Source organism: Xyrauchen texanus, chromosome 42, assembly GCF_025860055.1.
Source record: "Xyrauchen texanus isolate HMW12.3.18 chromosome 42, RBS_HiC_50CHRs, whole genome shotgun sequence".
Taxonomy (NCBI): domain Eukaryota; kingdom Metazoa; phylum Chordata; class Actinopteri; order Cypriniformes; family Catostomidae; genus Xyrauchen; species Xyrauchen texanus.
Window position 1 is genome coordinate 23,169,205 of NC_068317.1, and position 15,163 is coordinate 23,184,367.

Genomic DNA, 15,163 nt, shown 5'->3' on the forward strand with positions numbered 1-15,163 from the left:
TCTTTTCCAAGGACGTCCCTGCATTTTCCAGCAGGACAACTTCAAACCAAATAATACTGCCCGAATAACAAGTGCATGGCTGTGTAAGCAGAGAGTGCGGGTGCTGGAATGTGTGAATATAATTTACAATTCACTTCTTTTTGTTTTTATTAGCTTTTCTCATTCTGTTCCAACTTTTCGGAATTGGGGTTGTACCGGTGAGGTGGAAGAGAGGGCCTGTATCCAGATGGGGTGGGCAGATGGGAGCATCTATCTCATAAGGATTTTTTCAGGCTGTCTCAAAGTATTCTTTAAAAAAATATATGAGTATGATACATCCATTCATTCATTAGCCCTGATTTATTAGTTACAGACAAAAAGTTGTAGTCAAAGTTACTTGCATTCTTTTCAGGGATCCCTGGAAAAACCTCGAAATATCAGGGGATTGTAAAATTGTGATATTAAAATAATTTTTTAGTTGCTTAGCTCTAAGATATTGTATACTCAGCTCTAAAAAAACATTTAATCAGCTAGAAATTGTTCTTTGTGAGTGCAATCTCTATAAAGTGTGTCCCCCCTTATTCATTAATCATGAACAACTACAAGTCATGGAGAAGTCATAGAAATTTGTAAGTCAAAAGGTAGCTCACAAATGGAAGCTGTTTTCACATTTATAACATATTAGGTTTCTCACCAAATATCTCCCATCCCGATGTGTATTTTTCAACCACTAAAAAAATATAATTTAAAAGCTTTCAGTTGCTTAGCTACTATTGCACACAATTGGAATACAGTAGAACTAATCTTTGTTGTTTAACAGTAGAGGAGTGTGGTAACTGGAGTCCCCTGAAGCCATATGCTTGGGGCAGATGGACTGTGGGTTATTGAGGGCTACATAAAACATGATCAACAACTCCAGATGGACTGGAACAGGTGAGGACCACCAGCATGATCTAATCTAATTTAAATGTCATCAGACATTTCTTTGAACCATTTCAAGTTTGGGTTGTGATTCTGTGTTCACTATAAGAGTAAAATAATTTGCTAAATCCGCCTAATGTCTTCATACTTGTAAGTACAGCTTTTACCTAAATCCTAAGTACAGACACTACAGCAATGACCCAAATCCATGTTTTTTCCTGAGCCTTTTCATCTGATGGGGATTTTCAGTGACATTTCATTACACAGAGGGGCTTTGACTAGCTTATTTTTTTACTCCTTATATGTGTAGTTCACTCAAAAATAAAAATTGTCTTCATTTACTCACCATCATGTTGTCTCAAACCTGTTTTACTTTCTTTATTCTTTGGAACCCAAAATTAGATGTTAGGCAGATAGTGAGTCTCAGTCTCGATTCACCTTCAGTGCATATTTTTTCTCTCCAATAAAGTGAACTATGACTGAACTGTGTCAATCTGCCTAATATGTCCCTTTATGTTATGATCATCTCACAAAAGCAAGAACTATCTCTTTGCTCTCAGTATAACATTTCTGGAAATGTTCCTCATGTAATTTCTAAACAAATCCACAATGTAACCGCAACACTAATTGTACTATAAGGGTCAAAACATGAATGCAAAAGAATGCAAATACTTCCAAATAGTCTCTCTGTCTGGTAAAAAAGACACGCATATACACATACAGGATTACAATCACAATGACGAAGCTCAATAAAAACATTCTTTACAGCCCGCACATAGATGCAAATCACACGCCTCTTCAGTTGGACAGACAGAATAATTAAAAAAGAAAGAGGAGAGGGATCTGTCATGTTTGCAGTGTGTGTGGTGTGTTTGGAGGGGGCGAGCTGTGGGGGTGGAGTGAAAAGTAGTGGCTTGCCTCCAGCACTGACGAAAGCTGCTTAACCCTCCCAGTTACCATAGAGACTGTCAGGCCCAGCCACCAGTAAGAGAGAGAAAGAGAGAGGGAGAGGGAGGGTAAAACACCAACAAGCACAGTCAGAGAAGAGAAGTGGATTGGGAGAGCAAGAAGTAGAGAAGTCAGCAGTTAGAGACATGTTCAAATAAAAGGGAGAAGAAGAGACAAAACAGAGGGATATAGGGGTAGTAGACATTTTGGTAGAGATGGAGGTTCAAACCGAATGCAGTGAACCACCTCCATGTGACCCCCAGCCAACGGGAAAACTCAACAAAACTGCATTCAAGCTGTTTGGTAGGCGCAAGTCCGGCAGCAGCATGCAGAGCATTTTCTCAGTCAGGAACAAAGGGGAAGCCACCGGTAAAGCCACCAGCAAGCCACAGGAGCTTGTTAGGAGCAAAACCCATGATGGCTTAATAACGGACACTCCTTCTGAGCTTGACGGCCACAGAAAAGAGGAGTCTGCCAGTGCTGACCAACTCCAGGCTGGGATGCCAGATGGTGTGTCCTCCGCCCCCCTTCGCAGCTCCATCACCAGGTCTTTCAGCTTCTTCTCTTTGCTGCGCAGGAGCAGCAGCCGTGCAGGAGATGGAGTCTCTACAGTTGGACGGCGGGGACGTGGACTCAAGGGGCTGTTCAGCAGCATGCGTTGGCGACGAAAGCCCCAGGCTCATGAGGACTCAGGTGGGGTGCAAGAGGTGGCCAAGGAGGTGAAGGAAGGAGATCCAATACTTTCACCTGACAGCATGAAAACAGAGAAAGAAGACATTACTTTAACTCTTGAGCCCCTACTGCAAGTTTTTGAGGACAGTCCTCTTCCAGGGGATGCAGGGACATGGAAGGGAACATCTATGCAGGAATTACAGGGCACTAATGAAGTGGAGTGTGGCAGGCATTTTGTTCCTCTTTCATCACAACATATAGTCACTGAGGAGTCTCCAGCTCTTCCACTCCGAGTCCAGGCAGGTGGGCTCCAACATGATAAGCACAGCGATTCAGCACACCTGTCTTCTATTCCAACCTGTGCATTGACCCCTCCAATGGAGCACAGCACAGCTGATCCACCATCTGAACAATCTGTAGATCGCCTATGCTCCTTGTTCACCGATGTTACTTCTCTAAAAAGCTTTGATTCCCTAACAGGCTGTGGTGATATCATCGCTGACCCTGAAGAGGATTCTGGGAATGGGGGAAGTGCCACAAGTAGTGGAATGGGTTGCAGTAGTGGGGGCTGTATGGGTCGCAGGCTAAGTGGAGCTGGGACAAACTCTGAGAGATGCTCCCCTGCCAAGCCTCCACTTCCTCCTCAGGTTAGTAGTCTTGCATCCATCCAAGCTTCTTGCTACATGTCAGCCCACCAAAGAGCACGTCCAGCTACTAAAAAGCCACAGGGTAGTGGGGTTGTTGCCTACATGGGTGGAGGGGAGGAGATGGCCAGTCCTGAGGGTGTAGATGATGAAGACATGCAGGGAATGTGGCACATGTTGCCTCAGAAGGGTGAAGACTCCCCAGCTCCACTTTGTGCAGAGCCTGTACTTCATCATGTGCAGACCAGGCTTGAGAAGAGGCCACCACCAGTGAAGGGACTTCAGGGTCTCAGTAAGATCCCTGGAAGTTGCAAAATTGGGAAGCAGCAACCCATATGTCCTTCCCTGCCACCTGTTGATAAAGAACTCCAGGACGCCCCACCTAGTGATGAAGGTTACTGGGACTCCCCCACACCTGGCCCAGATGATGAGGACAGCGGCTTCCATCGTCGGGATGGCCTACTGAGGGACAGCTGCTCTGGCGATGCGCTCTATGACCTCTATGATCCTGACAGCCCTAGTGCTGTTGGATCAGATGATGACGTAAGCTCACCAACAAAATCTGCAGGTGATCTAAAAATTAGCTTGCCTTCCAAGAAATGCTCCTCTTTCTCCACTTCCTCCTTCCGTTCCATGAAAGGCAGCACCAGCCTACCTCGAGATTCCAAGATACCTATTAGTGTGAGACAAACGCCACCATCCCACTCTTCCAGTCAGGGAGCACTGTCCTCCAATCTTAGCCCCACTTCAAAAAGCCCCTCTAATAAGACTGATGCCCCACCACGCACTAGGATCCCTGTCTCTAAGCTTCCTGTCCGTCGTTCTGGCAACAAGAGTTCCCCCTCCAAACAAAGTAGGAAGTAGAGAACTCAGAGGCCCATCAGCTGTTTTTGACACAACAGAAAAATAAATCAAAAAAGAGCTTTAGGTCAAAACAAATGTTTTTGATATAATATCAAGCCATCATCCACTTTTTTTTATAATCAAAACTGCATTTTTTGTTAAGTGTTGCATATTAGACTCAATCTTATTTAGACATTTATAGAATGCCCCACAATATAACACGTGACTTTCATAATAATGCAATCTTGAGTTTTTACATAGTTTACCAGCCTTTGAAAGAGCGATAATATGGTGAGAATGTTGATCTTTTGAAGAATGTTTAATCAACAAAAGCTTATCATTTGAGTATGTTCTTCCAATCAAATCAGCAACAGTGGGAATTTCTGGGTTATTCATCACATAAGCTCTTAGCACTGTGTAAAATGCTGCAGCAATCTTCATCTCTCCAGGATTGTTCAAAATGTGACCAATTATGATGACTTTTTTAGATGAAGCCAGGCCAAGCACTTCTAAAACTCCAAACTAAGCTACATGGAGTCTTGTACACTCAAATTGGATCAGGGAACACAGCCTTTTGATTGAGACATTCTTTTGTCTCACACAACGTGACTTCCTATTGATATAAAATTATTTCTTTTTACTGAACCTTCACATTTCTTACTCTTTTATATAGAACAAGGACCTCCCTATGACCTCACTGTGGATATTTGTGCACTGCTTGATTTGTCTTTTGTGAAACACAACTTGCAAAAAAATACTCTGGATCATGAGTATCCCCCTTCTCGCAGTGATTTGTACTACTCTAACAAACCTGGACATACTGAGTTGGATATATCTGAATGTAGCATGTCACATCACTCTACACAAAGGTCTGTTTTATTTTCCTGCTCTATGAGACAGACAGAGAGAGAGAGAGAGAGAGACAGACAGACAGAGATAGAGAGAGAGCGAGAGAGAGAGAGAGAGATACAGAGAAGCCCATATGCATCACAAAATACCTGTCTTCCGCCAAGTGTTCTCCAGGAGATGTCGTTTCCCAGCAGCTATTAGATTTGGACTGAGCTTCCATATGCACTACAAAAATGACTTTTCTTGCCAATAATTTAAGCCTATATAATAATAAAAAAAAAAAAAACAGATCAACACAATGAATTTTTGCAGTGTAGAGACATTTTGTCATTAGAGCATTTGTGGTTTATCCACTATTGTCAATAACATATTTTCTAATCTTTTATTTTGTTTTCACCACTGAGACATTTTATTTGTAAGTTGTAAAACATTTTCTCTTCAGAAGGTACATGAAATGCCTTATCTCTCTTATATGAAATGAATTGCTCCTTTTCTTTTGTTCTTTATTTAATTAATAAAACCACGCTCTGTGTACATCCAGGAAGTGTACATCAAACCAACTGTGAGTGCATCATTTTTCAAACACCCAATAACAGGGCCATGTGGGCAGCTTGCCTGGTATCAGAGATGTAAAGAGCATCATGGTTGTCCTTTTTCAGCCAACCAAAGATTTAAATCCTGCTGGTCGGGTTCAGTTGTCAGTGTGAGGCTGAATCTGGTTGACAAAATGAAGTGTTTACTGTGGGTTATGGAGGAGAATTTTGGCTTCTATTGTCATGGATCCGTTATTGATGTGGTTTTGGAGAAAAAAAATGAAAGAAGGAAGTCTGGGTGGAGTTCGTACAAAAAAGTAGTGTTTGTTCATTAAGGCCAAGTGAATAAAGATGTGTGTGTGTGTGTGTGTGTGTGTGTGTGTGTGAGTGAAGAGGGGATTTGGTGCAGTCCCCACAGTAATGGTGCAGCGAAAACGCTCTTTCACTACCATGTGGCTTCTTATGTAAAGCCATATTTTACACCATAACTCTCTAATATCAGCCCTGCACATGACAAAACTGGTTGTGTCTGTGTTTATTTGGGGGCAGATTTATTAACCAAAATGGTTTAAAGTTTTAGTTTTGCATTAGCAAATGACTGTTGTATTGGGTCAGCCATATCTGGCATTACCCTTTAAAATGTGTTTTAACTCTGTGTGTACGGTAGCAGAAAATTAGACATTACAGATATCTGCATAAGCAGAGCTGAGTATGAGTTTTCATGTGTGACTAATGGTTGCTGCCCTAGTTTTCAAAGACCTGATTCTGTGAATCAGAGACGGAAACAAGGTCGCAGGGAGAGAATGAGAAGAAAAAAAAACATTGTTTATTTACAAAAAGAACCCCACTGTGGCATTATTATATTTAGTTCAATTTAGAAGGCGCTTTTGTTCAAGGTGTACATTCATACAATTTTGTATTTATTTTTTAATTTTTTTGCAGTATGTGTGCTCCCTGGGAATCGAACACAGATCATTTGCATTGTTAGCACCATGCACAAAAACTTAAGCTGTAAGAAAACAATATACTGTATATACTTCATAATGGTACTGAGTGATTACCACCAATTTACCATGGTATTTGCTTGGTATACTAAGGTACTTCAAAGAGGTACCATGTTCAAAAAACTTTGTAGTAGCTTAGGTTTTTATTTATGTATTTAAAAAAAAAAGAGAGACTACATCCTCACATACATGCACATTGTTAACATTGTATAATGCTTGACTTATATATATATATATTTTTAAAGTTTCACTGCTTATTTATTTCTTAAGAAATAATCATAAAGGATTATTCTGCACTACAGTACTCATGCCAACATATCTTTTTTTTTTTACTGTTGGTTACACCAAATGACATTTTTACTGTAACGACCTAGAAAAAAATAAAAAAGACTTTAAATGGAGTAATTCAAATTACGTATATGAATATATAATGAATTCAATTCATAGCAGTCAAATCACTCTTCTTTAATGAAGAATTAACATTTAATTTCTGATGGATGGGAAAATAAAGTGAGACAAAAATTACTAAGTGGTAAAAAAGCATCAAAAAAGACCGGTTTTGTTGATTACAAATCTAAGATCTTTTTTTGCTATCTAGTTTTGTTTTGCACTCTGTACGGTACCTATTTTGAAAACTGCACTTGGTGAGGACATTAACCTGCAACGTCCTCTGATGTTACTGGATCCCGGTTTGAGAACAGTAGGTTTGAAGAGATAGTACTCCCAAAATGAAAATTGTGTCATCATTAACTCACCCTCATGTTGTTTCAAACTTTCAAGACTTTTTTCCATGTAACACAAAATATGTTGCAGGCTCATTCACCTTTCACTTTTACTATGTGGGAAAAGATGCAATGAAAATGAATGGTGACTGAGGCTGTCAGACCCTAACATCTTTTCTTAAATCTCCTTTTGTGTTCCATGGATGAAAGAACATCATGTGGGTTTGGAACGACAAGAGGTTGAGAATTTGATCCTTTTAAGGGGCCAGACAATTTTCAGAAAACCAGAGAACCAGCATTTCTTTGGTGGAAATGCACGGGCCAGATTGGGCATTGGCTCCAGCACCCTGTCGAAGGGTCTGTCTCTATGCTTTAGAAGGTATCCTGTGGCTTTTTAAAAAGAGTATTCTAGTGTGAGAGAGAAAGTCAGAGAAAGAGAGGGAGGAAGTGGGGACACAAAGAGTGAATTATGGAGTGAGTGTAAGCAGGGGAGTCTTTTCAGGAGGGGCTCTGCTTGGGTGGAATCATTGAATTTGATTACAGAAAACAGAGAGGAGATACATAAGAGTATATTTACACAAACAGCTGAAAGAGAGAGATGGAGAATGAGTGCTTTATTTCAGCACTGAATCAGGGTTTGTATGATGTAAACTCTGAGAGGTGAAAAAAGCTATGTCACAAACTACTTGTGTGGGCTGCTGTATGAGCACATGCTTACATCCTAAAAGCTATTCAGATAAACACAATGTAGAAATACAGGATGTGGATGGATAGGACAGCATTCCTCCAACAGCTCTTTAAAGACATTGGAAAAAAATAATTCTGAGCTGTTAGTGTCACCAAGCGGAAATGCAATAATAATGATTCAAACAGGTTTCTTCGAACACCCACAATTCCATTAGTTGAACAAACAGATAGCCTTGCCCTAAACACATGCCATGAATTAAGCCAATGTTGCTGTGTTGGACTGGTCAAGATGCTGAATGTTTTGTTGGAGCCACAGAGACACACTCTGTTAAAAGTGTAAAAAATTAACCTAAAAAAAATGGGTTACTTATAGTTGTCCTTGTGTATTAAAGGGATAGTTCAGCCAAAAAAAAAAAATTAATAATCATTCAATCACCGTCATGTTGTTCCAAACCCATTTGACTTTCTTCTGTTGAAGACAACACACAAAAATATAGATTACAGAATGTTCGAGACAAAAATCCACAGTCACCATTCACTTCCATCTTTATTCTATGACTGAGGCCGTCTTTCTGTCTAACATTTCCTCTTGTTTTCCACTGAAGAAAGACATGTGTACAGGCTTTCAACAATATTAAGGTGAGTAAACAATGAGAGAATTTTCATTTTTTAATGAACTATCCCTTTAAGCTAGAATATGAGAAAGTATCGGAAAAAACGTGTACGCTTTAAAAGTCCATGGATAGCCTCACTCCGCTCTTTTCTCCTCTTAGAAACACTCTTTCCTTCATCTCCAGGGGAAGCTGAAAGCAGCTGCTTAAAACTTCACAAGGGTTTGCCTCTTATCCAAAGCTGAACATTTGTCTTGTACTTGAAGTGCTTGGGTGAAACTCATTCCCAGTTTTTCCTGTTCAGTGGCTTCTAGTTGACAGATAACCTGATACGGTATCTAACCTAATATCGTTTGTGCCATCTGCTTCCTCTCTTTCTCCCCCTTTCCTGACTATTTCCTCTTTAAAAGTCCATCACACAGAGGAAATTCCACCAGGAATGGACAAGAGAAGAAACCAGGAGTGAGGTATGCTGGTTTGGATGCATCTCTGGCCAAACTAGGAATTGCATGATCGGAAACCTGTGTTTGTGTACACGTGCATATGAAAGTATATCATGGAGGTTTGGCCATTCAAAATCTGCACCCTTCGTTTCACATGCTTACCCCACTACACAAATCTCCATGGCAACCTCAGTAGGTCATCCAATGAGAGGTGGGGCCGGGGGTGGGGTGTGTGTGTGGCTGACGGAGAGTTTTGAGGACACTGATTGGAGTGAGAATGGTGCAGTGTGAGTTTGAGCAAATTCACACACACACACACACGCGCACACACACGCGCACACACACACACACACACACACACACACACACACACACACACACACACACACACACATGTTGTGTTTCCATGTTTTATGGGGACTTTCCATAGACATAATGGTTTTTATACTGTACAAACTTTATATTCTATCCCCTAAACCTAACCCTACCCCTAAACCTAACCCTCACAGAAAACTTTCTGCATTTTTACATTTTCAAAAAACATAATTTAGTATGATTTATAAGCTGTTTTCCTCATGGGGACCGACAAAATGTCCCCACAAGGTCAAAAATTTCGGGTTTTACTATCCTTATGGGGACATTTGGTCCCCACAAAGTGATAAATACACGCTCACACACACACACACACACACACACACACACACACACTTGGAAGACTCAAATCTAATATCTCACACTAGCACTCTTATTTGCTGCAACCTCATATGTATAACACACCCTTTAGTTCATGCTTTGGAAACAATGCTTTCTACTTTACGGTTTTCTTCTATATATATATTTATTATTTTTATTTTTTTTCATTTTATAATAACTCCAAAATCTTTCCTCAAAGGATGATGTAATTTCCTTTCCTTAAGGCTGTTGTTTCTTCACAGGCTTGTTTCATTATTGCAGTTCCAACAACATCAATAATAAATCTGCATGACAAACTTGCAACATGTATAATTCATTCCATCTGAGTGGTGGAAACAAGGTTCTCTAAAACAGGACAAACAAAGTAACATTGTTCAGAGAGTTGGCATGTGAAAAAGAGTTCACCCAAAACTGAAAATCCTGGATTCATTTGCTCACCCTCATTCTAAACCTGTATAACTTTCTTTCATCCATGGAACACAAAAGTAGACATTTTGAAGTTTTTGCAGATATATCCCATCAATCTGCAAAAAAGCATGATAAAAGTAGTCCTCATGAATCATGCACTATAAGTCTTCTGAAGCCATGCAACATGCGTTGAATGTGGACATTTTGGAGATTTGAGATCTCTGGCAGAAGGGAATACTTTCAATGAGTAAAGACTTATATTTCAGTGTGCTCCTCACACAAAGCTATTGTATGGCTTCAGAAGACTTAGAATGTGGCGCATTAAACATATAGACTGAATGTATTATATTTTTGTCCTTTTTGAGCTTGACAGCAAGGGTTGCTGCTGTTTTATTATATTGATCAATATTGTATTGAAAAGAGCTACATTTTCATTCTTCAAAATGTGTCCTTTAGTGTTAAGCAGAATACAGAAAGTCATACAGGTTTGGAACTACATGAGGGTGTGTAAATGATGACAGGATTTAAATTTTTGGGTGAACTTCCCCTTTAAAAACTCAGCCATGTTGGTTTATTAGTGTCATATAATATGCCACGTGTGACGCTCCTGTTCCACACGCTCTGTACGGGACTTGCGTCTCTGGCATGGGAGGGGGGTTCGCTAACAAGGAGGCTGAAAACTACAGCCTATTCTGTCAGTCGCTAGTGCACCTCTTGAGGTCAGGAGAGTGAGGTTTATACATATTGCACAGCTATCTATCAGCTGGCCACCGTTACACATGTCTGTGGTGCGAATCGCTAGTTCCCCAGAGTCGCTCATCCACGGTCTGAATTCAAGCATGAAGTTGAATGGATAAGCCTCCTGTGGAAGACGCATTTTAAAAATGCATCAGATCAATACACCATCTTTTATCCTGATTTGCCTTGCCAACTTAACATTGTTAGCTCCCATGTTCTAGACAGATACAGAGAGAGAGGGAGGGCAGGAAATGATGAGGAGGGCAAACAATTAATCTCTAACCTGATTGTGCTGAACCATCACTTTACAATCACTATAGCAGACATTAATTTGATGTTCTTCTGACAACAGAACCCTGAGTGGTATCAATGATGGATCCCTGTCATGGTTCAATGAAAATAAATGAAGCATAGAACAGTAATTCACTCATGATCAGGGGTGGAAAGAGTACTGCAAAATAATACTCAAGTAAAAGTACTGTTACATCTTAAAAAATTTAGTATGAGTAGAGTAAAAGTACCTGTTTGGGGCTAAGCCCAGACCTCTGAGGATATGGGGCCATCCTTAGCTGGATTCAGGTTTTTATTATAAAGTGTATTATATTCTGATATTTCATCAGTGAAGTGTCATTTACAGTATATAGTAAACTCTCACTAACTTTTGTCTCAGATACGCTTGAAGGTCAGAAACGACATGCTTTTAATATCTATACATTAAAAAGCTATAAAAAAATACAACTTTGTCCCTTTCAGCTTTCCATAGTTTGACGCACATTGTATGGCTGTATACAGTTTTCATTGATTCATTGTGTGCTTAAAGGTGCTATATGTAAGATTGACAACAAGCGTTTGAAATGGGTACTGCAGTCCAAATTCAAAATAATGGAGAGTTGTCTGCCCCGCCCCAGACTCGAAACTCATGGGGGTTGCCAGAACGAGGACAACTTTTGCTGGGGTGTAGGTCCTTGGACCATTATAGCTAAAAAGAATATGCCAATATCAACCTATGTACACAGAAAATTGAATATTGTTGAACTAAAACATCTACCTAGCAATCTAACGCTAGCGACATTTCACCACCTTCATTGATTCAGTCACAAAATACATTGAATTCATAAATCGAGTAAATTTTGAGTCAAGCTTGTGGTTCTGTCATATTATTCTGTCACGCTGGTTGTTGCTGAGGTAGTAAACAGCCGTGGCCCGTCCGCTCTGCCGTATTCGCTCAGGATCACTTCACCGGCTGTGTCTCGCTGCCTTGAAAACAGGTTGCACATGAAACATAGAGTATGAATGCGAGGACTCAAATGTTTAATTTACTCAAAATGTCCATCTCTACTAGTAGCCAAGATAAATTATATAGCTAATTTTAGGTGACGCTCAATTCTTACCTGTTAAGGAGAAAATTAGCCAACCCAGCATCCATTTTGAAGGATTTCTGGGCTTTTAGCTGTTTCATATCAACTTGTTACCTATGAACTGGTACTTATGATGTCACTACAAAAAGATGATCAAAACATTTAGGGCTTTACAGAAAACATTTGTGGCTTAAGCCCCTGTAGCCCAGCCCTGGAGCCACCCATGGTTGGCAGTCTGAATCTAATGTGATTAAACAATATGACAGGGTACTGCAAGATAATATGAAGAAAATAAATAGACAAAACAGTTTTCTTTTGTGTTGTCTTCAGTGGCTGCGAGCAATATTTGTCTGCAAAACAGACAATGTAATGATGAATGGAAGAATGTCTTCAAAGCTCGAAACATATTCAATGCAATTTGTGAACAAAGACGCTACTGCTGTGCAAGCAAGATTTCCTGTTGTTGCGTTCCAAAATGTGTCAGACCGCAATTCATACGGGTTGCATTCTCAACTTTGCCACAAGGGGCACTAAAGTAGTAATCAGTGTGAACTGTCCGCTTTTACAGCGAGTTTTCTCTTTCATGCCAACTCATGTCATAGCGAAGCAACAGTTTGAAGAGAATATTTGTGAGCAAGTAAGTTAGTCAATATCAGAGGCGAATTCTCAGGGCCATCAAAGCCTTCTCTGCTGGTCTAACATGCCAAATAAATAAATAGGCCTATTTTTCATCCTTTCATCCTCAGTTACCTTTTTGCCTATGTATTTTTAATCGCTTTCCACTCTTAATTGATCTACAAAAAAAAAAAAGAAAAACTAAAAAAGTTTATCCAGTCAGAATTTATTCCTTGATGCTTACAAGCGAAGCGTGACAACTGTTTCACAAATCCATGCCTGAAGCAGCGTGTGAGTTTGAGCTCCACCTCAATTTCCACAGAATTCCCCAACACAGCCAATGAATGGGCAACTACTGTAAAGTCACATTGTCAGATTCATCAGCCAATCAGATTGATTTATTTATTCTTGGTGAGTGTGATCTTTAGGATATGTCCCGGTCCAGGCCTTCTATCCTTGAGTGACGCAATCATGCTTTAAGTGACATAATTTGAAAGGGTGGAGCGCAAGATCAATAAAAACCACTTGACTTGATCTTGTTGACGAGTCGACTGTCAGCACTGCTGCTATCGCCATTGAGAAAGGGGTCCTCATGGATTTAAAAACACGAGATGTTCTGCATAACAGTGTGATTGCTTAACCTGTTAATCAGGAAAGGAGGACTGATTTTCACTTCAAGCTAATTGGTAAGTGCTTTTTGCATTGTTATAGCAACATCAGGAGTTTTCTTAGTATAAATTAGGCTGCTTGAGCATTCAGTGTCCGATCAAGATTTGAAAAGTAGTGCTGCGTTCCATTCAACTCGGAAAGTCGGATTTTACAACTTCCTACTAGGAAAAGTGCAATGCAATGCATCTATAAATCAGAATTACAACTTGTAGGCTCGTGCAGATATTTTCAACTCTGATTTCATCAAGATGTAAGGGCATGATGTCACACAGACATGTCGACACTCAGGGAGATATACAAGGTAAGGGATAAACATTCACATTAATAAGCAATATCGATAAATGAATTCATTTCCACATTACATGATATTAAAGATTGTTTAACAAACACCTGCAAAAACAGGTGTATGAAACATTATAATCTCTTTTGGTAATCGTACACCTGAAGCATATGCTAGTGCTGTAGCCTTGTTTATCAAGTTCAATTTACTTAGTTCATTTGGAATACCAAAAACCTATCATGTTATCATGATAGCATGCTAATGAAGTCTTTGCTAACTGAAAAACAGAAACAAAGACACATCTTTAATTTCACAATGTGTAACTTCAGTTATATACTGTTATGTGTAACTTGTGTTTTAAGCGTCATTAAATGTCGTATTTACAAAGTATATCCATATACATCATAAAATGACTTCAAAGGATTTGTACTCAGGTGAATATTGTAGGCTACATATTAATAGGTCCATCAGCCAATGGAATTGCAGTATCAGAGGCAGACCTGATTTTCAGTGGGGACTCGATTTATCATGACTATCTGTGCGCATTATTGATGTTCGCACGCATCAATACGGGAAACGGGAAGAACCCACGCTCGTTTTTAGGGCTGCCACGACCAACGATTTTCCTAGTCGACTAATAGTCGTTAATTTAAGCCATTAGTCGACAAGTCGTCACATGTTTATGATATTAATTTAATTTAAAAACCGTAATTATGAGCCTTTAAAATATATATTTTACAAGCGCGCGCACGAAGTGAGCCGCAGCGACACAGGCAAAAGTGGTAATGACCCTAAATGTGTCGGAAAAACCAGAAAGAGACTGTATGAACATTTTGTTAATTTATAGTGATTAATATTACAATAATTTTCCCGTAGACACAAAGACACGCCTTTGAAGAAACACTCTTTATTATATTATTAAGAACAGATGGCAGAATAGCCGTCAATGCGCATGACGCACTGATACGAGACGTGCAGTTTCGTTGAACACGCAAATAGAAGGATCTCACACTGTTTCTGCCTTACAATTTTATATATATATATATAGTTTACCAGCTAGTTGTTGAAGGTTTCATTATGAAAAGAGATTTAGCCAAAAACAAAGGCTCAAGGTCACATGAATTCAAGAAACAAAAGTTACAATTAAATTATTGTGGACTTCAAAAATCACATTAAATCTGACATTTTAAATGACCATTTGGGCCACTTATATGTTGAAATAAATTGGATAAGCATCTATTTATTTTCATGTTAATGTAACTTGACATTCATCATAATCGCATGCTTGCTTGGTCGGTGGCATGAATTATAAAAAACTTATCAAATGCAATTTACAAAATAAAACATGTATTCAATTGTCTGTCACTGTTCAAAACATGACATACTATACATCTGTTTAATCTCATATATATATAGAGAGAGAGATAGATACTTATATACAGTATATAAAGTATTAGGTCTGAAATTGTGACACTTGCTTCGAAAGTGACAACAGAAAAAAAACTGAGCAAAATGAAAGAGGGAAGTTATTGAAAACAAAGGACAG

The 15,163-nt window shown here is 39.4% G+C and overlaps 1 protein-coding gene across 1 annotated transcript; it reads left to right on the top strand.

Moving 5' to 3' along the window:
• Positions 1–1,910: 1,910 nt before the first annotated feature.
• LOC127635089 (APC membrane recruitment protein 2-like) lies at positions 1,911–5,407 on the top strand. Its single transcript, XM_052114869.1, has one exon. It carries the CDS (start codon positions 2,064–2,066, stop codon positions 4,026–4,028), a length of 1,965 nt encoding a protein of 654 aa, XP_051970829.1. The 5' UTR covers positions 1,911–2,063; the 3' UTR covers positions 4,029–5,407.
• The last annotated feature ends 9,756 nt before the right edge of the window (positions 5,408–15,163 follow it).